The following is a 24,321-nucleotide window of genomic DNA, read 5'->3' as shown; positions in this document are numbered from 1 at the left end:
TATAATCTCAGATCTTCACCTTCACGCATTCCTGCAGGATAGGGAGTGTTTTCAGACAGTAGTGAATGTGGGAAAAGGTGAAAAATTACAACAGAAGGAAATTAAAATTAGCCCCTGTAAGACAAAACAGTGATCTGTCAAATTCAGTATCTATTTGCATAGTCAGAGATAATGCAGATTAGTTATTTTGCCAGCCAAGGGCTTGTAATTGGAATCTGACATGAGGCTGATCACTTCAAAGTGCTCCATTTTATCACTCTCGAAACTATGAGAAATCATTGAATAGCAATTCTTCTGCTCATATCATTAGGGTCAAATCCAGATTTTGCCAAGCCATAGCACCTCTTATAGTAAGTTCTGCCTCACGTTGAGAGCAGATTATATGATATTTTTAAAACATTTTCATTAACCAAAATGTAACCAACAAACCCATTAACCAATATATAACTATTTTCAGAACTTAACAAGATCTCACACATTCATAGTAATATTTTGTTAATAACTGCTAAAATTACAACAGACACAGGCCTCACAAATAAATATTTCTTGCAATTTTTATCGGTTCATATTGCCCTATTTTTTAAGAGCCAAAATATTTTGTCTAACTGTTTTCTTACGTGGAAATGTATATTACTTGGTAGTACAGTACTGTGTGGGGGGAAAAAAAAAGCTCAACTGCATAAAGTTAGTCTGCATAATAAATATTATGCAGTTAACCTACATTAAAAAAAGTAGTAATTTGAAGTACAACACTAAAGACACACTACTGTATTTCTACCACATCAGGCATTCACTACATTTTTAAGTGCAAAGAAACCTACTTGTTACTTGGAGGCTTATATCGAGAAAGTCATAAATGATAAAATGTGAAGTTTAATAGATCTCAGCAGATACTTTCATCTGTGTATAAAAAACAGGAAACCACAAAGAGCTGAAGAGAGATACCACATCAGATGCCATTTAAGAAAGAATGCACATCAAATTTTGATTATGGTAAAGAGAGAATGAAATGTTGCACTGAGTTCAGAGAACAAACTTGGAAAACATCAGTGCTTTTGTGGTGTTGAAGTTGTCTTAGTTCAAGTGCTTACTGCTTATTTAGTTCCTGTAACCGAGGCTCTGAAATGTTTTCTGATTCTCTTTGTAAATGACCCTAAATGGTTACAGCACTGGTATCATGCTGAAATGGGGTTAAAAAGATTTTTGGGTTTTGTTTTTTGTTTGTTTGGATGGTTGTTTTTGTTTTTTTTGGGGGGGGGAGGGTGGAATAAGGGTTATTTGGGGTTTTTGTATACTTGTTTTGTTGCTTTGGTCTTTTTTTTTAAAGGGTTAAAACAGTAACTCTTAAATAACAATCAACAGAGAATCTACCAGGAAAGATTATAGCCATACTTAAGAACTGTTTTTTCATGCCTTCTGAGACAGTTTAATGAAAACACATTCACTAGATGCAATTAATTCAGATCTTTCGCTACCTATTCACTAACACCCTGAATCCCCAAAACCTCACCAACAACGAGAAAACAAAGAAAAATCTTCAGAAGAGTATGTTTTTGGAACTCAGTTGGCTAGTGCTTTGACTAAGACAGAAAGCAGATGTTGGGAATTGGGTAATTATCTAATGAAATAGTATCTAAAGCTATTTTATGGGACTTCAAGAACAAGTGCCCAAAAAAGTGGTGGCCTCAATTTAAAATTCACTAAATTCAGAAGGTCTTCTTCTACAGTTTTGTGGAACAGGTCTTTTATCTTCTGCTTTCTCAAAGGTGAGAAGTGGTTGTTGAAACATGTTAAATCCTACTTCTCAGCAGCTCCTTCTATACAGGTATCATTCCTATATACTTTGGAAACAGCACCAGCCAGGGATTATTTCTCCCTAGTTTATGCACACAAACTGCTGTGCCCTTTTGAGACCCTGCAGGCAGCACACACACAAGCTGAGGGTGTTATTGAGTCTTCGCAAGGTGAAGGATTCTGCAAGACCCTCCTCTCCTCCAGCACTGACACACGGTGACCTCCCAGGCCCCTCCGGCAGAGATCTGGGAGGGGGTCACACTTCCCACACCAATGAGCGGGGGAAAGAGGTTTTCAGAGACAGCTGGCAAGTTGAGTCTCTCTTCAAATTAACATTTCACTGCTGTTGCTTTCTTGTGTCTTAGGGGATATATAGCCTTTGAAATCATCTTTTCACTATTCAAATCTAAAGTTATTTTACTTGTCTGGGGAGGTGACAGGGGCAGTGGGGGGGGGAGGGCAGTAACAGGACCAATCAAACTAAGGTTGAGAGCGGTACTATCCTCATTAATAGCATGCTTTTATATATATATATATATATATATATATATTAGAGAGAGAGAGAGAGAGAGAGAGAGAGAGTTATCTTTTTAAACACACACAAAAAATTGCCTTTCTAGAAAGAAAAAATGGAATCCTGTTTGTAATGAAATACTGCCTGCGGCATTCCGCTCCCGAACCATAGAAACTATCTCCTATAAATATTTTCAGTGATCTTTGTCCTTGTAATATTTGTTGCACCATGCCCTAATGATACCCTGCACTAGAGGCTGGCAGCTACTCTGCACATGCCTCATGCTATTAGACTGACCTGTGGAAGCTCGTCTAGGAGGAGATGAGTTAGTCAGCTCTGCTACGGTTCATCAGAAAGATGCGATTTGACATCCCGGTAACATTAGTTCTCTATAGAATTAGGTTGAGGAAGTGCAGTGTCTCAGTATTTCAGGTATTTAATCGTAGTTACGTAAGCTATCCCTTGCAGTAGAGCAGCTGAGACCATATTCTGGAGAGTATCTCACATGAGAGGACGGTACTACATAGCGACTGTACTTCCCTCAAATGTTTGATGCCCAAAGTTAAGAGCCCTACTACACATGCACACGTTATGAACAGATACACCCAGGGCTTTGGTAACAGTTTCTCTTTTCATAATATAATTTGGGAAAAAAACAGGACAGGGAAGTAATACAAAAATATCTGACTACATTACATGTACATACTGTTATTGTGCTACATCTAACTATTACAAACTTCAATTAGTTCAAAATCTTCAGAGAGACAATTTTAGAAGGAAGCAAAAATATTAAGGAAGCTGAAATACACACCTTATACAGCAGAAGAAGGTTATGGAAGACCTTTTACAAGGAAAACCTCACCTCTATCTGCCAAACTTCTAGGGGATTATTAATCCATACAGTGTCTTTGTAATGCCTTTCCTCATCATTAGAGCAGAAGCAAGCCCATATCAATTTAAGGAAAGAAAACACAAAATAAAACAAATGCTCTTGAGTATTTTTCCCTAAAGAGGCTTTCTGCACACATCTATCCTCAAATCAACAAAACTAACTATCCATATCTTGGCATTTACCTTGGGGTTGTTGTGTTATTTAAGAGTGCTGTCAAAAACCCTAAATTAAGCCAATCCTTCCCCAAGCCTCTCAAAATGACACTACTCCACAGTTGTTTTGCAATAGTAAAATTAGTAAGTGTATTTGAAGAATGATTTTAAAAATTGTTCTGATTGAAGTATAAGCTTTTTAAAAATATTTTCATATAGGATGGTATCCATTTACTATTACTGACACGTTAAAGGGAAGTGTCTCTCTATCATCTCAAATGCAGTGTTTTAAACACTACCCACACAATTTGCATATGCCTAAAAGAGAAAAATTAATGTCCAAGCATGTAATTTTCAAGCAATTTAGCACCGGAATTTAGGTTCTCCCTTCCCTCCTTTCCCTGATCATGTATACATAGGATTTTCCTGAGCTCCCTGAACGTTGCTGCATTATTAAGCAGCAAAAGGCATTAAAATAAACCTGGAGAGGAAGCAAGTATTTTCTGAGCTTGCAGAGTACAGCACTTCAGTAGAACTGCAGAGATGCAGCTATGGAATGCCAAGTGACAGTGCTCCCATCTGAACCGGAGCAGACCACAAGTGTGTCTAGGAAGGTAAACACCTACCTGCGTAACTTACACACAGAGTGAACATTTTTGTCTGCAAGAGACTTTCTTAAATGTTGCCAGAAAACATAACATGAAAAGGGCATTACTGCATCCAAAGCAAACACAAAAACATTCAAGCAAATACTGACCCAGATAGAAACAACATTCTTTGCAAGTCTGCAGTGAGCAATGTGGATTTTGGTTTATCATCACTGAACAGAGCATTTTCTTAAGACTGCTGCTTCAGTTTTAAGTGAGAGGCCATATGTTTTCATTGCTGCTGAACTGCAAAGGAAACAACTGACACACAGAAGGCTTGAGAACTTCAGTTCTAAGAGAAAAAAGGAATTCTGCCATATCATGCCAGTATAATTGTTGAACAGTCACATAATACAGAAGCAATATAGATTAATCTAACATGAGAAAAGAGAAGGTAAAAGAGAGAAAATAAGCCTTATGAAATGGGGAAAATAAACCACCAAAAACATCGACTTCCAAAGCCACATAACTGGATGTTGCTGGAGAGACAGCTAGTTAGTACTTCCATAAGGGACGCAGGAAGTCGACATTTCCTGAAGTGTCCCCAAAGGGATACACTTATCTATATATTTCCAAGTCTGATCTCTAACCACAAATCCAAAGCATGCCCGTGCTTCTGCACATCCTTTTATACTTAAAATACTGCCTCTCCTGCCTATCCATCAATAATCTATTCTCCTGTCTCATAACCTTGTGTGCCAACTATTACAACTTTCTTTTCGCTACCCTTTGCACATGCAATTTTACACAGAACAGCTGTGAAAACCGTTGTCCTTTCCTGTTTTTTAATCACATCTTCCAATTTTCCATTGAGTAGCTCTTCTCTATAATGTTATGTCTTCTTGTTCAAACTTGTTTATCTCGCATTTGTATGGCAAATATTTGGCAAGATTTAGGTCTCACTAGCACCCAGGGAATGGTACCTTCTGCCTCTACCTCAGGTTTTTAGATAAGGGTACCAATAAGCCTATTTCCCATGCTACTGATCATCCGAAGGAAGATCTGTCCTTTAAAAGCCCCATTCCCTGTTTAATTCCTTCTTTTTAAAAAGTTTTATTGACAAAACACCTTTGTTGATGGTGATGAAGGCTATGGCACTGGGATCACTGCCTCTTCACTCTTTCATCTCTATCTTTGGTTTCCCTTTACACTTTAGTTCATACTCAGTTTTGAAGCACTCTGGGCCAGGACCACCTCTTCAGTCCATATTTTTACAGTGTTCAGGGCTCTTGTGCACTATCTGCAGCATTAACTGGAAATCAAGTAATAAATTAAGAGGATCAACAAGGTGTTAAAACCTAGCTTATTTGAGGTCTCGCCTTCCAACAGCTAAATGCTGTCAAGTTGTCATGCATTGTGGTCTGCCTGTTTTACTGCTGCCTCTCTGAACCCAAGCCATAGAGGCTATGTCTGTTCTATCCCAAGCCAAAAAGAGCTGACCACAGCAGAACCACAACTATTCAAAATCTAGAATATCAATCTGAAATACACTGTTTAACTGCTACTGAGAAATCAATAGCCACATTTTTTCCTAAATTCCAATAAAAAATAAACACATTTTAGGCCTCAGTTGGAGGAAAAAAAAAAGTATCAGAGCATTAAAATAGTAATGTGTTTGACCCTAGCAGTGAAAGAAACTAAAAGGTTGGGGCAAATAAATTTATATGGCAATAAACAGAAATGCTTTCAATTTTTTAAGGTTTCACAATGAAGAGTAAAACTTTAAAAGTTAAAATAAATGGCAGAACTATGGAGAATTGGAAATCTAAGAACATTGACTTTTCGTTGCTGATTCATTCTGCAACATGAAGACAGCCACAAATCACAAATTTCAATAGTTACAAAGCTGTGCATGACTTCACTGCAGCTTTCAAATTTGGAGGCTGGAAAGATCTGTTACGTCATCTCACCCACTCTCCTTCTCAGTTCAGGATCAGCCCCACTGGTATTTTGCACCTTTTTGCTCAGAACAGAAAACCAGCAAAAGACATAAGGCGCTATTAAAATGAGCAAGGAACCAGGGGAAATTAACATCAAGCACTATACAGTGATAAAATGCTGATAATGAAGAAACTATCACATTACGTTTTATATGCATATTTACAACTCACTGGGGCTTACTAAAGTATCTGTAAACAAATGTAACTGCTGATTACATGCCTTACAATTTCACAGTTCCATTTAACATTACTGTTTAGCTGTACATTTAACCATCATTTGCTTCAGTGCAACTATAATGGTAAACCATGGGTGAAGATTCACTCCACTAAAACCACTTGCTCCAGTAATTGCATTCTAGTAATCAGTACAAATTCAAAAACCACACCTCCTCAATTTCATTGCTTTCCTGCTTTTGACATTATCAAGCTCTTTCTTGGTATAAATCTTAACCTAAAATCTCGACCTTGACCATGGTGTCAATTATTCCTTAGTTCTTTTTCAACCATCTCCTTTATTTTCTCTAAGAGGCTCTCTTCCTCCTAATAGCCTGTGAATATGTTCCATTTCTCAGCCGTCTCCAGTCAGTCAGTCTTTGGAAAGTTCTCACTCGTTCCTGATCTTTGTTTTCACAAAGCAAATCCAAAATTCTCTCTTCCCTCATCTCCCTGATAGCTCTTCTCTGTCAGCTTCCTTGACAAAGTCAATACACCAAAACCATCCTGGGCCTTCTGACACTGCTGACCTCCTCACCTACCCCCTAATTTGGACACATTTTACTTTGCCCTTGCAGAGAAATCAATTCCTCTATTTCTTCCTTCATCCTACTGCTATTGTCCACATTCTCCTTCCACCCAGATAATCAAAATCTCATTATCTTCCAACTTGATTTATCAATCCTCCCTGTACATTCCCTAAACCCCGTATTAGTCTCTCCAGATCCTTTCCAAACATCATACCACTTCCAAGGCTTTCCCTTCTCCTCTGAAACATGAGATACTGGAAAACCTCACAATTGTAAAGGCTCTGACTATTTACTCCTTTTACACTCTCTGCCTATGTGAGGGCTGGTGACTGCCATTATTGATGTATCTGTTGCTCTCACAAGCACCACAGCATTCTCTCCCATCCAAGCTTCTCTAGCTACTGCCATTATCTAGAAGCTTTGTAGAGGTGTACCAAAATGCAAAAGTTGCAGAGGAATCTGAAGGCCAAGAGTGTACGAAGTTATCCCAGTACATGGCTCTGATGGAGCTATTCAAATTGCTTGCTGAGTTCTACTTCTGTGTTTTCTACAGAAATTCAAAGAGCAGCTAGATGTGTGATCAAAGACTTGAATCAGTTAGCCTAGTCATTTATTTTGTTAATGAGTTTGAAGTCATGTGAATGTACACCTGACTAGCTTTAATCAGAAAAAGAATGACTGCATCCTATGATACCTATTAGTAACAGGATGAACTTAGTTACAGCTATCAGTTTTGCAGCAAAGTAAGTGTTCAGGCAGTGAAATGTAACCAACACAGTTAGAAGTTCCCCATTCACTGGGGAAGAGCAGTGAAAGAAATCTGATAAAGTTTGGTGGTTTTTTTTTTGTTTTTTGTTTTGTTTTTTTTTTAACTACAAACTAGACTCTTGATATCTTTTGAACTTTATTCCTCAGCAAACTATAATATACTGCTTCCTGTAAATGGAAGTGTAGGTCACATTTTCAAAAACTGAAAGTCAAAGAGTCGACTCAAAAACGTAAATGGCATTGATCTCCTTGTTATTTAAAATATTGTACATAAAAAGAAAAAAATACAGCATTTCAGAAAGAAACTAAGGCAGAAAATGGATTAATATGAAAGCTTCCAATTCATTATGTTTAGAAACAGGAAGATTATATTTATGGTAATATTATCCTGAAAATAATCATAAATTAATCTAATAGTTCCAATTCCCTCCTTCCAATCAGATCAATAAATGCATCAGAATTCTTTCTTGTGCTACAGTTTACCCATCAGAAGACAAGATCCGGCACAATTTACTTTTTTTTTTTAACACTCTAATCTTGAGCAGCATTACTTAGTGACCTCAAAGTAATGGCTGCTTTCTGCAAGCCGGTGAGGAGCCCAGGCCTGCCCTGTAAAATAGAGATGCAGCCAGGAAACATAAAATATAGTTCCTTCCTAAGCTCCTTCATTGCACTGTGTACCTAACCAGAGCTGGACGTTTCAGATAGTCCTAGGGGCCTATCTTTAGGTGATCAGGTTAGCAACAGATTTTATCAGTTGTTTGCAACACCCAAAACCTTTGGGTAGGCTCTGCTTCTAGGGAAGTGATACTAGCATATTTGAGAACTAATTTGTCATAACAGGCCCATTGTAAAAGATATGGCTCACAGGCACACCTGCCATATATTTCTAAATCGAATAAAAAATAATGTTTTAAAAGCTTCAGGTATTTTGTTTAATGAAGAGATTAGACATAATGCCAAATAAATCTTTTCCCCATCTGCTTACTTGACATACATGTTGCTACATGTTTTACAGTTACTTAAGCACAATTAACTAAATCTGAAATAATGGCAAGGCTGCCAAGCACAGATCAACTGTTCACTGCTTAGAAAACAGAGAACTAAAATAGCTTCAGTTTATTAGAAAAGAGCTGGGAATACTCATAACAGTGGTTATTTACCTAGTTTGTAAGTAAAGCACCTGATAATACAGAACTCAAAAAAACTTCTAGGCTATACTAGATGATCAAGTTTACATATGTAATTAGCAGGACATCCCAAAACTGACTTGATTCCTAGGCTTTTTTGGTGCATGGATGCTTTAACCAAAATGAATTATAAAAAAAAAATAAAAAAAATTACACTAAAAGAAAAAAAAAAAAAAAAAAAAACAACACAAGACAAACAAAACCCCAAAAATGCCCCAAATAACCCCCTATCAAAGTACATACAGGGGAGGGGAAGAGATCAAAGGGTTAGTACTGAGAGCTAATATTTAAAGTTTCATTTTATGAAGAAATCTACTTAAGTAGGAAAAAAACAAAGCATAAAAAGCAAGAGCTCTGGGGCACCGAAAAGGATTAGAAAGAAGCGCTCCCGGGGTTGAATCAGGAAAGATGAGAGTCAAGAATGAACAAGAGGAAGACAAGGATAGAGCTGAGTCATTCAAATGGAGCAATGCAGCTGAAAAATTCTTATTGCCAACCACATTCTGATAAACACTCATTAATATGTTACAGTATGATACTGCCTGATAACTCAAGTAGCACTGTACTGTGCCATCTCCCAAAGGATACTGGCAGAACCACTGGAAGGAAACTTGAAGGGAAGCAATTGAATCTCACACAGAAAGCACAAGTTAGTAGAGAAATACGAAGAGGAACATGATAGTGAACGGGGAAGCTGATGAAACTGGTTAAGATGAAATGATAGAAAGAAACAGCAGCTTGCAGGAGATGAGATCTGTAAATCTCAATGGCAGAAATGTAATTTGTGATCAAGACAGCTGGTCAAGGTCATTCAAGGACAGAACTGAACAGGAAAAGACGACCATGAGGAGATTTACATTCTGAAAGTTGTTAAGCAAAGGGGAGAAAGGAAGATAAAACAGAAACACTGAGCAAATATGATCATTAGTCATTTTTTGAAAGCTCCCACTTTCCTTTTTTTGACTCACATTTTTTAAAAACCTCAGCTGATAGAGACCCCTACATGTCATATAAATTAATCCTTCAGATAACTTTATCTCAACTTTTGTAGGTAGTTTGAATATCATCTTCACATTAAAATAGGTAACACAAAACATGGTCAGATTTCTTTCCTCTAACAAAAAGAAGACTGATACAGCAATTTGATCACACTCTAACGTTATCTACATGTAAAAGGTATTTGTTAGAAGACTGAAGTTACCAGATAACACTATAATGAAACCAGAAAGCAGGAAGCTAGCAGTAGGTGTGTTTAGATGAGCAAAAAAAGGAAGTGATACCGCTGTAAAATCACACTGAACAAAATTAATTTGCAAAAGTGTCAACCTACTACACTGGTATTCTAAATAAAGAATGAAATACTTATTTAAAAGAGCTGCTCTTGCTCAGAAAATGTAACAGATTGTTGCAGGATTTGTTCTGTGACCTTCTATGGCCTACACTGTCCAAGATATCAGACTTGATGACCATAATGACTGCTCCATTATACTGTAAAATATACAAACCTCTTGCATTCTCCCTCTTATGTCACTGTTACACTAATAAACATTCAATATGAGAAAGTGAAGCTATGCATCTTCTATTAGCCTCCTTCTTTATCATAAACAAAACTGTTTCCCAAATAAACCCTCACACCCACACCTGCCTACTTTTACATTTTCAATATTGCATTTGCTATAAGGATTTAATCACATATCTACAAGTCACACTTAGCACCCATTTTATGACCCATTCTTGAACAGTAAGTTTCATCAAAACCTGCTTCTGATTAAAACTTCTGACATATTTCCAGTTATTCTATCCCTTTCTGTAACAGCACTTAAAAAATAATAAAACATTAGTCCCCTGTGAGTACATTACAGGCAGTACGGTTGTAGAAAAAAAAGTTTCAATAATAAGAGATAAAAATATTACTTCAGTTGCTCAAAAAACACTAAATATTGTATTAGTCAGAAAGTTAAAAATGGTATAAGAAAACATACTGTCCATGAAATCAATATCAAGTTCCTAATTCAGACTTCAGAGTTACCATTTGTAGAATATATACATAATACGAAAGGACATGATTTGCTGTGTACATTCTAAAAACAGTGTACTATATTCACCCTAGAATGGAACCAATAAACTTCAAGCAATACAGTCTAATTTATGATTAAGTGTATGTGCCCTTGGCAGAACTACCCACACATTTTTACTCATCATTTGAGAGAACTACAACGTTGAAAAAAAAAAAAAAATGTTATTAATGAGTTTACCTATTTCATCCAATTTAAAGACTTGGACAAGAAATTACCTTTAAAATGCCCACCCACATACTTTGAGACATTATTTAGATTTTTGAAAATATCATTATTTTCAGGCTTATGATTAAAAAGAATTAAGGATTTTGCAAAATGTTAATACTTACTTATCTCCAAAGAATTTTCTCCAGAAATCTGCAGCATCAGCTTTGGTGATACGAAAGTTATCACCCTGGAATTGGCCATTTGGAAAAATAGCCTTGATTTCTGCTAGCATGTGGCTGAAGATGAGGGACAGCTTTGTTAGGTTTCTCCTGCAGATATAACAGGAAAGAAAAGAAAAAAAAACAAAACAAAACATCATCAGATCCTTAAAATTTAATGAATTGAATCAATCCTTCGTTATCTCATATATCCTGCACATTAGTGTAATAATCACTGTGTGACAAGAAAAACACTGAGATTTCAACTGAAAACAGACACAAATCAGAAGTTTGTGTTTCCATTCATTTGAGGATGTATTTATCACTAAGTATTGGTTCAGCAACAGATTTGAGTTCTCAACTACACATTCCAGACACATTTCTGATCCCCATAAAGATTAAGCTAGTGCAATTCTATTTCATTTAATCATTGCCAAAGCAGGAATTTATAATAATTTATACTAATTAGACAGCTAATATATATTAAAAAAAAAAACACCAAAAAACTCAAAATATAGTTTTATGTGTGACAAACCTATTTCAGTCCAGTTTTCTAGAAATATAAACACAGTACAATACGAGGTTAACTCTTTTTTCCTATGACAATTTTGGTTTTTTTTATTCTCTCCAGCTTTCCCTTACTGCAGCTAATTCCTGTTCTCTTTTTTAATGCCTTCTCTTTAGTTAAAACTTTCTTTTAGTTTTCAGTGACATATTAGAAACAAAAATAAAGCTTCTGTGCTATCAGCTCACTTCCATAAGCTTTCCAGACTTTTATCAGTTAATCAAAAATTACTTTGTCATTAACACAGAAATCCCATTTAGTATTGTGCAAAGAACATAGCATCCTTAAATGCAAATAATCCCTTTGTATAGAAAAATCTGTGGGAGATGGTAGAGAAAGAGAGAGAGAGAAGGGTGAAGCGATCTTTATGAGAGATTTCTTAGAGGATGCTTGTAGTAAAAAAAGGGTACTTTCCCACCTGATATATGAAATAGAGACCAGGCAGGAGATTGACCCATTTCTGATGAAGAATTCATATTCTTATGTATTTTAATTAAGTACTTTAATGAGTTAGAAGTGTCCTGTGTCAAGACTAGTCACCTTTCACAATCTCAGGTACTACTTAATAGTGCCTCAGTTTAATGAAAAAACATAATAAAATGTTTATCAGTCATGTAATTTATAACTGCTTATAGACAGTATTTTAAATAAATTAAAACTTATTCATAAGTCCCTAGCTACATGAAGATTAAGACAGATTTTTACACATGCATACCAAACAGCTTTCAGAATGTTCAAAATCTCGAACAGATTTCCTGGGGTCTTCCTAAAAGAACACTTAACTTAGTACTGAAACAGTACTTATTTCAATTAAATTTGTGAACAAATTATAATAGAGATTCCTGTGGAAGCTGTGTTGCAGATTTTACTAAAGGTTTTGCCACCAGGAAAACTATGATAGTTACTTTGCAAACGTAAGTAACTTGAAACAAACAAACCAATCTCTGATGAATACACTGCCTCTCCCCTCGTGGGGCTAATCGTTTCACAGTCCTTTAACTCCTCCAGTATAATCAAATGTCTATAATTATGACGCCCAACTGTTCTGTATTTTCTGGATTTGTTCCTCACTATTCCCCTTTCTACTTCCTTTGTACTTTAATTACACACATGTGTTCTTTATTATTTTACTCCTCAGTACCCGAGCCTGATGCAGAGAGCAAGCAACAGCTATTTTAATGTGGCTTCCTCAGCTTGCCCTAGACCCAAGATTAAGCAAGAAGCGTTCTGTACTCAGGACAGATGGCAACATGATTCGATGCAAGTTTGAACAGGGCTCTCCCTTGCCTGATACACCACACATCTGTCTACACTAGAGCAATGCACTGTGCTGCAGGGGTCCTTTTCGGGTACAAATTTATCTAGTGAGCTTGTGGGATTCATGAGGTTTGAACCCATTAGCTATAGCTGCCCAGGATGTGACCTGAACCGGCAACTGGTAGGAACTGGACAGCAAATGCACAGTATAGACATGCATCCAAATGGCTGTACCTGAATCACAAAGCCTGTTCCTTTCCTCTTTGAACAGCACCACTCAGTGCACCAACACACTTTTGTTTCACTATACAAGTTGGTTAAAACAGAGTCAAATTAATTTTTGTTTGTATTTGTATAAACAAGAACAAATGTTTTAATATCAAACCAAGATACCTTCTTTTTATCTGAAAGCTGAAATTTGAAAACAACTGGAACCTTATCTGCAGCAGAAAATGGAAAATTCTTGATCATTTATATATATGGTAGCTGTGTTTCCTCCTAATTTTGATTCTTGCTGTACCCGATTATTATCTCTAGTCCTTCTTTGGTATCAAATAATCATGATAAATCATGTCTTAACTTTTCACTTATATATCTCTTTCTTTAGAATTCTAAAACACATATTGCACCATTTTTGCTTAGATATGCTTAAGTGATAACAGATCTCAGTAACTTACTGAGACAGAGATACAAAGCTCCATGATTTCAGAAATAGTTTTCAAGAATTATACAAGGTGCAGAGATGATGTCATCAAGGTGGGCCAGTGATTCTCCCTACCTGTGCATTTCACTGCACATTTTATTTTGATGAGAAAAACCTTATCTTTCAGAAATCAAACACCACTGCCTCTCTATATCAAATTGGAGATGATCATTCTCCACAGTATAATAGCTACTGTGGTAAGATCTAAGAATATTTTAACAATAAATGATGCTATATCAATTGTGTTTTATGTAATGCATAGTGTAGCTCTCTTCCATACTATTTGCAACATACTCAACACCTATTACTTGATGCTTTTCCTATGATCCATGCTTAGCTTCTGCTAACTTCCTCTTGCCAACTCAAACTGATGCCATACACCTTGTAGAATTTAATTTCTGAAGTACTGGCTTTTCAGTCATAATCTATTATTTTTTGCCAGACATTCTTGTACATGACAGATTTACTGAAGAACCAACCAGGTTTGAACCAACCCCAGAACACCTAAAATATAAAAATTAAAAATTCAATTGTCATTTAGTATAAACTTGCAAACCTCTATTGAATCAGTAACCAACTTTAGGTTAATCAAAAGAAAGATACATTTTCTTGATCTCAAAAATAATCAGTCTTTTGGAGTTATGCCTCATCAGCAAGTTTTCTAACTTACAGACAGTAAAGCCTGAACACAGGAATTGTGAGTTTGTTCACTTTTCAGTAAATGACTATATTCTGAATCAATAATCTCTTCAACTCGGGAGGGTGGGGGGGGTGTGGGAGGGCAGGGTGGGTCAGGCTAGAGAATACTGCAAAGATTTCATAACTGAAGGACTTTTCAAATACCCGGTCATATGTAATTTGAAAACAGGGCTTAATAATGGAAATATTACAACATCCCAGCCATAACCAGAGCATCAGCAACTAGTAGTAGAAGGTCTGAAAAAGTCCTACCCTCCTAGATCTATTAAACAGAGAAGTGAAGCGTGACCAGCATGCTATAACACAGGTAAGTTTCGGCTTTGTCAAGTCTGTAATCACTGTATGAAAGCTAATTTTACTTTTTGGAAGGCAATATGGTCTAGCAGACAGAACTGGCTAGGCAATTAGACAGACAGTGTCACTTCCTTTCTGCCACTGGCCTGATTGATGAGGTGGGAGGAACACCTGTGTCCTGCATTTACTGCCTGCCCATGCAGATGAATGGAGCAAAATACTCCAAGAGCTGCAAACACACCTGGCAGAATCAGCATATACCTAAATATACAAAGCAAAGCATATATCTGTGACCTGATCCTTCATAATTAGTGGGTTTCACAGACGATAATGAAGACAAAGTCATTTTAGTGATACTCACTTATACCTCATGCAACAGCTTGAAAATGCATAAACCTGCTTACTTACTGTATGTGTATGTCATTTCTACTTTCATGCTTGTATATTGCTACTCACATGAAAAGCCATTATTTTTATTTTACAACTATATGTATTTCTAGAAAAAAAGTGTAGAAAAGAAGTCTGACTGTATATCTTGGCAGTTATATCATTCTAAAAATTAGGTTACTGCTGAGTTCCCTTCTTCATTGCATATAGTAAGTGTTTAATCTTTCTGCATCCACACAGCTATACTTTGTTAAACAACAATCTCCTGCAAAAAACAATATATAAACTTTCCAAACTCATATAACTCAATCCCCTAGCACAGAAAAAAAAAGTCTATTTGGCAGCTAAGAATAGATAGATCTAGATAGATCCAGATAGATCTAACACAAAGTATACCACACTATTACTAAACAACAGATAATTCCCATATAATTCTTATTTAGAATAATTGTACAAAGACAGCTCTGGTAGCTGGCAAAACTGCAAATCATAACTGCTTATGAACCAAGATAAAAGAAAGTATGAGACGCCTTTATAAGGTGAATTATTTAACTTTTAAAAATCCATCCCCCCAAATATTAAAGCTTCTAAATCCAAAGCATATGTACAAAGCTCACTTCACATAATTAGTTATATTCAAAACAGATTTCTGATCCATATGCTTGAGTTGCAGTATAACACAGAGATCCTACAAAATACATGTTATTAATTCGAAGGGACAGAACAGACACTTGTGATTCAAGTACAATAGAGGGAAGTGGAGACCCAACTTTGCTCTCAGAGTTCAACATTTACGTTTTGCGCCCTGGGCTTCTATTCTGTGAAAGAAGCCCTTTGCAAATTATTTCTCATTTGTATTTTACCACCACAAGGAAAATCATATACGCCCACAAAGCCCCTTGACAGATTATACTTCTGCCATTAACTACTGACAAGTGACACAGACAGGACTGCACTAAATTCAGAACAAATCACAAAAAAACCCCACCAATATTTCTGAAGAAACATATGAATTTCTGAAGATCTCCAAAAGGCACAGGAACATGACTCAAAATGATATACACTGCTAGCAGATCAGTCTTGATAATCCAGTATAACCCTGACTCATTTATCCCCCTTCCTCTCCCAGAACATCCGCTTTCACAGACAGTAAACATAGGAAGAAAAAAAAACAAAACCAAACAACAACAAAACAAACAAACCAAACCAACCACACAAAAACAAACAACAACAAAAGAACCCCCCAACAAACTAAAATACCCAACACTAATGTTTTAGAAGACTACTCCTACAGAATACAGTCAGATAGTGTTAACAATAGAGCTCTCCTTAACACTTCAGAGGAAGTAAAGGAAACCAAAGGTTCCTGTCAACATGCCTGCGGAGAAAAAAACCTGTCTGCCATCATATTTGGCAATCAGCAAAACTCTGGATTTGTGCAATAATTATTTTTAAAACCTATATAAGGACAGGATATTGTTCAGGGAACGAAGTATACAGGCCTATTCTTGGGCTGAAATATTCCTGAGACTAAGAGTAAGCACGAGCTCTGTTTCCTATTTGTGCTGCTGACTCATGGAAGGAACACAGACAAATAACTTAATTTTGTTGTGCTTTAGTATTCCTGATCTGTAAGACTAGGGAAAAAAAAAGTGACTGCCTTAAATATGGTGAGGTTCAGCCAAGAATTAAATTCATCATATGCTAAACATTAAAAACAAGCATAAAATTGTAAGAAACTAGCTGGAGGCAACAACTACTTTTTCTTTGAATCATGGAGGAGTTGAGCTTATCATGAATAGGAAAAGCAGTACCCTTCCTTGAATGTCTCTTCATCAGCCTCTTTCTGACAGACACAAGGAGTTACTGTGTAAGTCTACTGCAACTGTGCTGTTCACAATGGGTACCAAAAGGAAAAAACGGCAGGCTTTGGGTAAGATTTGGGGAAGAATGTTTGGGAAAACAATGTTGAACACAGTATCACCTTGAATTTTCCTCCATCTTTTCTTTTGTTTAAAAATCATTTTACATTAACACACAGACTTTCACCAGCAGTCCTTTCATTCTTATATTTTAAAGACCAGAAAAGTATACAAATGGAAGCAGGCAATGCTTGAAGGATTCAAAATTTCATTTTGTTTTCCAAAATTGCTTATCAGCTGTTGTTGATTCTACAGTAGGTACTTTCTGCCCTATTTACGCAAAAATAAAGAATGAACATAACATACAATACCTTCGTAAAGAAAATGAAATACAAAATACAAAGGAATGAAGATGGCCAGGGTTTCTCCAAATCTAAGACTCTCTAGCAAACTGATGAGTCTGTCTACTCACTGTTCTCTCCGATCTTTCATTTATCAACCGGCATGCCATTGTGCCTACCAACACCTCTTAAGCAAAGTTCTATCCAAGGATTATATTTGTTTTTTGCTAAACAAACACTCCATACAGCAGCGATCATGAATAACTTATCAGCTGGGCTTTACAGCCCACATTTTGAAAATTTTACTACCAGTTCTGTCCATAGGACAGTTATCCAGCACAGATGAACATCTCAAGGTACTCCTCTAAAGCAGTTTAATCTCTTTTCTCACTAGTACTCAAGTATATAAGGCAACAAGTATGTCCATGAAATGAAAACACCGTGTTAGCAGGAATTAACATAACAAAGGAAATACAGTCTGCATAAAGCAGAACGCAAGTTGTCAAAAATTAAAAAATGTGTTTTGACAAGATACAGATCTAACCATTCTCCTCGTCGTTATTATCTTTACTTATGCATAAGGACAGAGGTAACCAAAAAAACCTCTAGAGAATGCTACTCATGGAAGGAAATCTGAATAAAACTGATCTGAATATTTACAAGTATAAATGTTTTGTAAAGGACTGTCACAAATCCTATGACATCGTAAGTAGCAACATAAACTAAGAGCTAACAGATTTATTGATTTTACTACCGAAACTTTTAATTGAGATACTACATCATCCTTACAAAACACATGATTTAGCATACTTAATCTAGTATGTGTAGAGATTTAAAAAAATAGAGCTGGAGATTTGTTTGTTTAGTTTTATTTGCTACTTTTTAACAGTCAGTTGCTTCTGCACTATGATCCCCACTCATCAGTATCAACATGTTATTTAGCACTCTTCTGCTCCCTTCAATCCTCTTCCTGTACATGTCTTTGTCTACCAAGATCCAGTGTTATTCACTGAACACGGAGTGAAGTGTAAAGACAAATATCTCCATCTATAAATGAAACTTAAGTTGTCACAGAAATCCCCAGAATCAAGGGTAAATCCCATTTCTGAAAAGTTGAATTAAGTCACTGAATACATAAATACATAAAACTTTTCAAAAAACATGAGTGAATTAATATGAAACAAGGATGAAGCAATTAGCATGCCTTCACCACCTTCCAAAGCTTTCTTCAAGTGGAAAGAATGTTCAAAAGAACACTTGGCCAAAAAAAGCAGTCTGTTAACGGCAGAGGTGTAGTTTTTTAGCACCTGATTAGCACAGTTAACACCTTGAATTTCACTGCAAAGTGAGGTCACTACTATACTGCATATTATCCATGTACTAGAATTATAATTGATAGCATCAGCAGGTCTTAACATTTCCCCATATAATCATCACCCTCATAATTCTTGTGAGGATTACTTGGTTTGGAGATTATCCATGCCATGGATAAAGTACATCTGTGCTAGGCCAAGCAAAGCTGCATGCAAAAAGGGACACTTCTGTGTATGGAGCAACTCGAGTCACTCTGGAAGGGATACAAGGCTGAGTCTGGCACAAATCCTGCCACTGCCAACTGCAGCAGCCCAAAGTCCAGGAATGGCACAAGGAGGTACTGATGTGACTCAGTGTTTTGTCTGCTTGACAGCAATTTAGCATGAGCAAAGTGGTTTAGTTATGTGTTGTGCTTCATCTAGGTTGCTGTCACACAGCACCCGGAAACCCAGTGGTTCTGAGATGCTAACACCAAAGCACGTGAGCCATACAGTACCCTGAGTAAATATCTTAGTATTCAGGCCTGCCTGTTATCTGAGCAGCAAACAGTTGATTATGCCTTTCTGGGTTGTGGTATGTTATTTTCTTACACAGAAATAGTCCAGAACATGTACTGCAGGCTTGTGTGTTCAGAATTTTCTATTCAGACTCTATTACCTCACCATAAAACGTGCTGTTATTATGTTTTCTATGTGAAATAAATTAAAAAGAGACTCCATAGAAATGAGCATCCTCAACAACAGGCAATATAAAGTACTTAAGTTGAAATTCAAAACCTTTTGAATTCTGTAGGTGTGGTTTCTTGTGTAAACAAATCTTTCTGATTGTTAAACAGTTAAATCTAAAATTTTTCAGGCTTACTGCTCTTGTCACATCCAATGACTGTGGAAAAAAATCTGCACACAATCTAGCCATTTCTGAGAGCAGGACTGGTAATACTTTTTACTTCCGTTAATAAGGTTTGGCAATCTGGTATGCATAATTGTCCTTTTTCATATATATCGTTCTCAAGCACCTAAATCCAATTTTGGTATTAAACACAAAATGGTCTTTGGATCATACGTGCCTCCCAGTATTCCTGTGAAAATTTACACAAATTTGGCTAAATGATGAAACTGAGGGAAATCTTACCCAAGAGGGCCCAAAACAACATTCAAAATTCTTAGCTCCTGTGGTTGATTAAACTACAGATGAAACATTTGCATACAACAACTCAGCCTAAGCTAGCTTGCGGCTGTGGGGCACAACTCTAATTCTTGAATAGTGGGCTTTCAACACCAAAAGAGGATAGGATAAGAAAATTCTTCTCCATTTCTCTCAGTGAAGCCCACAATGACTGCAGAAAGGAAGACAAACTGTTGGATTTGAGGGCAAAGAAAACAGAGGCTAGAGAAGGAAGATGGAAAGGAATTGATGGCAACAGCAAACTCAGCAAAACTTGAATTAAAAAGTTATGATAATACAGAACAGCATAGGAAAGCCCACGAGAAAATGACAGTGCTTTTAGAGAAGAATTTGAACAGCATGAAAAAAATAAACTATAAGGAGATGCATTAAGCATCAGGAACAAACATATATATCTTATGGTTGCTTGCTAAGTGAATATCTACCCTTTGCATTCAGGCCTACCCAAGCAATCGTTCCATGGAATAAGAAAGTCTCTAAATACAGTATGAAATTATCACAATTTACAAATACAAAGGGGACCAACCATACTCATACATATAATCTTTTTATCTGGCAATTCTTTTGAGATCTTACCTTTTCAATTTTAATATTTTAGATTTTTTTTTTTTTTCTGTGAGTGGTAGAAAGTGTAATAGCATTTTTACCAATCAGATCTCCTGATACAGATATGGGACCTGAACAGACATTTTAAAATAACTTAGCATTCACTTTCACACATTAGGAGAGTAGAGAAGTATCAAAAATGATGTTTTTTTTCTAGATTATTTTAAAATATGCCATAACATCCAGAGGTGCTTATTAGCTGCTGTGTCACACATGTTTTCCACTGAGTGCAAGTCAACAAGATTGTGAGTCAAGAAGCTCTTCCAATGTTCCTAAGAGACTCGCCAAAAGGGAACTTTCCAAGCTGAGCTGCTTTTGAGACTTGGTCAAGAGACAGTGCTGAGCTTCATATTTAGCCCAAGAACCCAATATTTTCTGAAGTCCATGGATTTTACTATTTCAGTCTCTTGTTCATCATTACTTCTGTGTATTTGTTCTGTGTCAGTGGTAGCAGCAAGACTCTCATCCAGAGTTCTTTGTTTTACAAAGACTAACTCTCTTCATCCTGCATATCTTGCTGTTAAAAGTATCATCATTAAATGAGTAGAGGAACTCTTCAACTCTGTATCTTCACTAATGTAACTATACACAGACCTTCAAATACATCAAAATAAAAATTTTTACCCTAAGCCCTGAAGTAAGATTCCATGCATTTTAATCAATCCAGCTAAAAATCATTCACTGAAAATGATTTAAACTTTACTTAGTGCTGAGATGCAGTTTGTTTGAAACATTCAGGTTAACAAAAATCTCTGTATCACATAGTTAAGCAGTGTCACACAAATGCATATGTCACAGAAATATACAAAATAAGATATAAGAAGTACAGAAACTGTATGTGGGTCTTAAAATAATCACTGTGTTTATTTACTGAGAGAATGTAAAGTGACTTTAACTCAAAGAAGAAAGTTACTATCTCTGGCCAAAAGCAGTAAGCAATACAAATCTACCCTATTCGCTTTTATATATACCCAGAAGCAATCAGCCTCCTGTCCTCCTGCATATCAGGAGTTCCTCTAAACCATTTAAAACCAGATACATTGCTGCCAGGTTGAGTTAGAAAATTTATCTGTACAGAATAGCAAGGAAAAAAAGCAAATGCTTGGTTCCAAATTGTTACCTGAAATAGTTTCACGATGCTACACCTACTTAAAGCCCATGAGGATCAGGTCCGTAGATATCCAACAGAACAATTAGGAACAAACTGGCACCCGTTGGGAATACAGCACAGACCCTGGGAAAAGTCTAACAGATTTCCTCTTTATAACAAGGTGTACGATTTCATAACTACTAGAAAAAAATAGAACTGGCTGAAATATTTTCATCAGTAATTTGGTTTGAGTAAAAGCAGGTGCTAAAAAATGCAGGAATATAGTTTGACAGACAGCTGTATTTCTCATGAAAACTGTAGCAGAATCTTTACCTTCAGTAAGTACAGATGTCAAATTTCAGAACAGAAGCTGTCTGTACAAATCAAAATAAAGCATTTTGCTTCTTCACTCCTCATCTCCCATGAGAAGCAAAGTAAGAGAACAAAATGAACAAGTTTGAAAAGTTCTTTGTGAAAAACTCTTTTTTTTGTGCTAAAGTACAGTAACCAATGAAGAAATTTATACCCTGACCTGCTTACCAGATTTTTTTTTCCCTTTCAGCTTTAATAAGCTTATCATATTTCAACAACTACATTTATGAACATGGGTCATCCCCCACTGATTTCAACCAGTAGTGATATGTTTCATACGTAGACACTTCAATATGGGAGACAAACATTTCAAAGAAAGCTACACTGCCATGGCCTAAGAGGGATGGTCTAGCATGAATAATTGAGCTAAAAAAAATGGAAGCAGAGGGTAGGCAGTAAGGGTTTCTGCTTGAAATGAAGGGAAGCACCAGCTGAGTTATACAGGGATCCGCTCTGTTCAGCACATTCACAGGAAAGCAGTGAGAAGCAAGGTGGCAAAGTTTGCTGATTACATAACACTATTCAAAGGCTATAAGGCTGACAGATAATGGCCAAATAGCTGCAGAGTAACTGAACAACAAAACCAGCAGACGAAGTTCAGTATACATGAAGGCAAAATGTTGTATCCAAAAAAATAATCTTGACCTGAGGTACAAAAGGGCAGGCTCTGAGGTCACCATTGCCACTCAGAAGCAAGACTCTGGATTATGCTAAGCAACTTCATGACAGTATCAGCTCAGTGCTCATCAGCAATAAAAACACAAATCAAATATTATGAGTATTAGCAGAGGAACAGAGAACAAAACAGAAAACACAGTTATGACACCATACATAATTACAGTCACCTCTTATCAAACCAGGTATGTAAGAACAGATACACAAGAACCAGGTATATAAGAGACATCAAAACCAACAAGGATTATCAAAGGTAAGAAATTGCTTCAAACTGAGGAGGAACCGAGTATGTCGGGACTCTTCACGTTGGAGAAGTAACCATGGAGCAAATGGGACAAAGGTCTACAAATTGCAAGTGCCATAAAGAAGATGGATGGGGACTGACAGTAATTTTGGATTAAATGAATCCGATGGGATTTAATTCAACAAAATTAAATGAAGCTGACGGGAAGCGAGCTCACAAAATCCCTGATGCACAGAATTTGTTGCCTAAGGATACTGTGGAGGCAAGTTTAAATAGGCTTGAGAGACTGGAAAAAATACCAGGAAGAGCAGCTTCACTGAAGGTTACTAGAGTAACAAAACAACAGGCTCAGGAAATCCCTGAGCTAAAAATGGCCAAAGGCTGGAAAGTACTAGGGGAATGTACTATATTATGCATGTTTGCCCCATTTATTCTTCCTTAAGCATCTGCTTACACACACCATGGAAAACAAGAATGACCATACTGATTCAGATTAAGGGTCTGTCTTAAGAACTTAAGACACAGTACTTCACTCCTCATACAATTTGATTGCACAAAGCCTTTAATACTTTATAAATTGATTTTGGATGCCTTGGTGAATGGAAGCATCCTACAACTTGACAATCATTCTGTTTCACCCCCCTAATTGGGATTGAAAAACTGAAGTTGCCCAAAATGCAGACTGTGTCATGAGTGTGGCTATGTGTTCCACCAGGAGGGTGGCCTGGCAAAGTCTGGCAGTAGAAAAGGCGATGGTGCAACACAGCATTAGGCAAAGATCCAGAGAAGTAACAGGGTCATTCAGGAGCAGAGCGCAACAAGAACCTAGAAGGGTATTTGCCAACACTAGAGAAGTGAGTAGTATTAAAAGATCTGATGGCGAAATCAAATCACAGATGTCTTCCAAGATAATCAACTTTAATAGTGAGAGCCAAGGAAGATAGTGTGTTCCTAAAATTAGATCAAGAGGCTTATAGAGAGTAAGAGTCCAAAGTGGATGAGAAGACGTTACTATACCACAGCTGGAGTAGAAACATCAAAATTCTGAGAGTCAGTGTGAAAATCTGTACATTTCACTCACTGCTAAGTCTTATGACATACAAACTATTAAAACAGTACCCATGAATACAATCACAATTGGAAATGAAATGGACTTTAAAATGCCTTCCAGCAAAAATATTTTTTGAGGCATGAAGGGTTTGAGAGTCGCACCCGATTTTTGTTCCCCTGAGACTAAACACTTGTGAAGTTTTGCCTAGCAATGCAGTTTACTTTGCTACTTGCAAAAGTAAACACTTTCTGTGATTATGGATTCTGGGAATGACCAGCCAGCCTCTGAGAACAAATTGCTTTGAAACAGGAACGTAAAATTAAAGACAACGGTATTCTTCTATCAAATACTAAAGCATTCCAGCACCTGCTACCAAAGCAAATAAGAACAGAGAAAACAGATACAGAATTAACTTCTTATGTTGAAACAAACAAACATACATCTCTGGATACTAAGAAATCCAGCTGTAAGTTTCTAACCACTCTTTTTTTTCATGAATCACCTTAAAATCACTGCATTGCATATTCTGGCAAATTCTTGCCACCTGAAAATACTTATATTAAGATTATATGAAATTGTATATACTATCTTTA

At 36.6% G+C, this 24,321-nt stretch overlaps 1 protein-coding gene across 2 annotated transcripts in view; it reads right to left on the bottom strand.

Annotated features, from left to right (window-relative positions):
- The window catches only part of CBLB (Cbl proto-oncogene B), a 127,964-nt gene that overhangs the window by 49,527 nt on the left and 54,116 nt on the right, over nt 1-24,321 (bottom strand). For both annotated transcript variants that reach the window (XM_033005279.2, XM_033005280.2), the window contains exon 4: nt 11,048-11,194. In XM_033005279.2, the coding sequence (XP_032861170.1) occupies nt 11,048-11,194 (147 nt within the window). The remainder of the gene's footprint in view (nt 1-11,047; nt 11,195-24,321) is intronic.

The sequence above is a fragment of the Tyto alba genome, unplaced genomic scaffold (genome assembly GCF_018691265.1).
Source record: "Tyto alba isolate M040663 unplaced genomic scaffold, T.alba_DEE_v4.0 Super-Scaffold_14, whole genome shotgun sequence".
NCBI classification, from domain to species: Eukaryota; Metazoa; Chordata; class Aves; order Strigiformes; family Tytonidae; genus Tyto; species Tyto alba.
The sequence above is the reverse complement of the archived record's forward strand: the minus strand, read 5'-3'. Positions and strand labels throughout refer to the sequence as shown.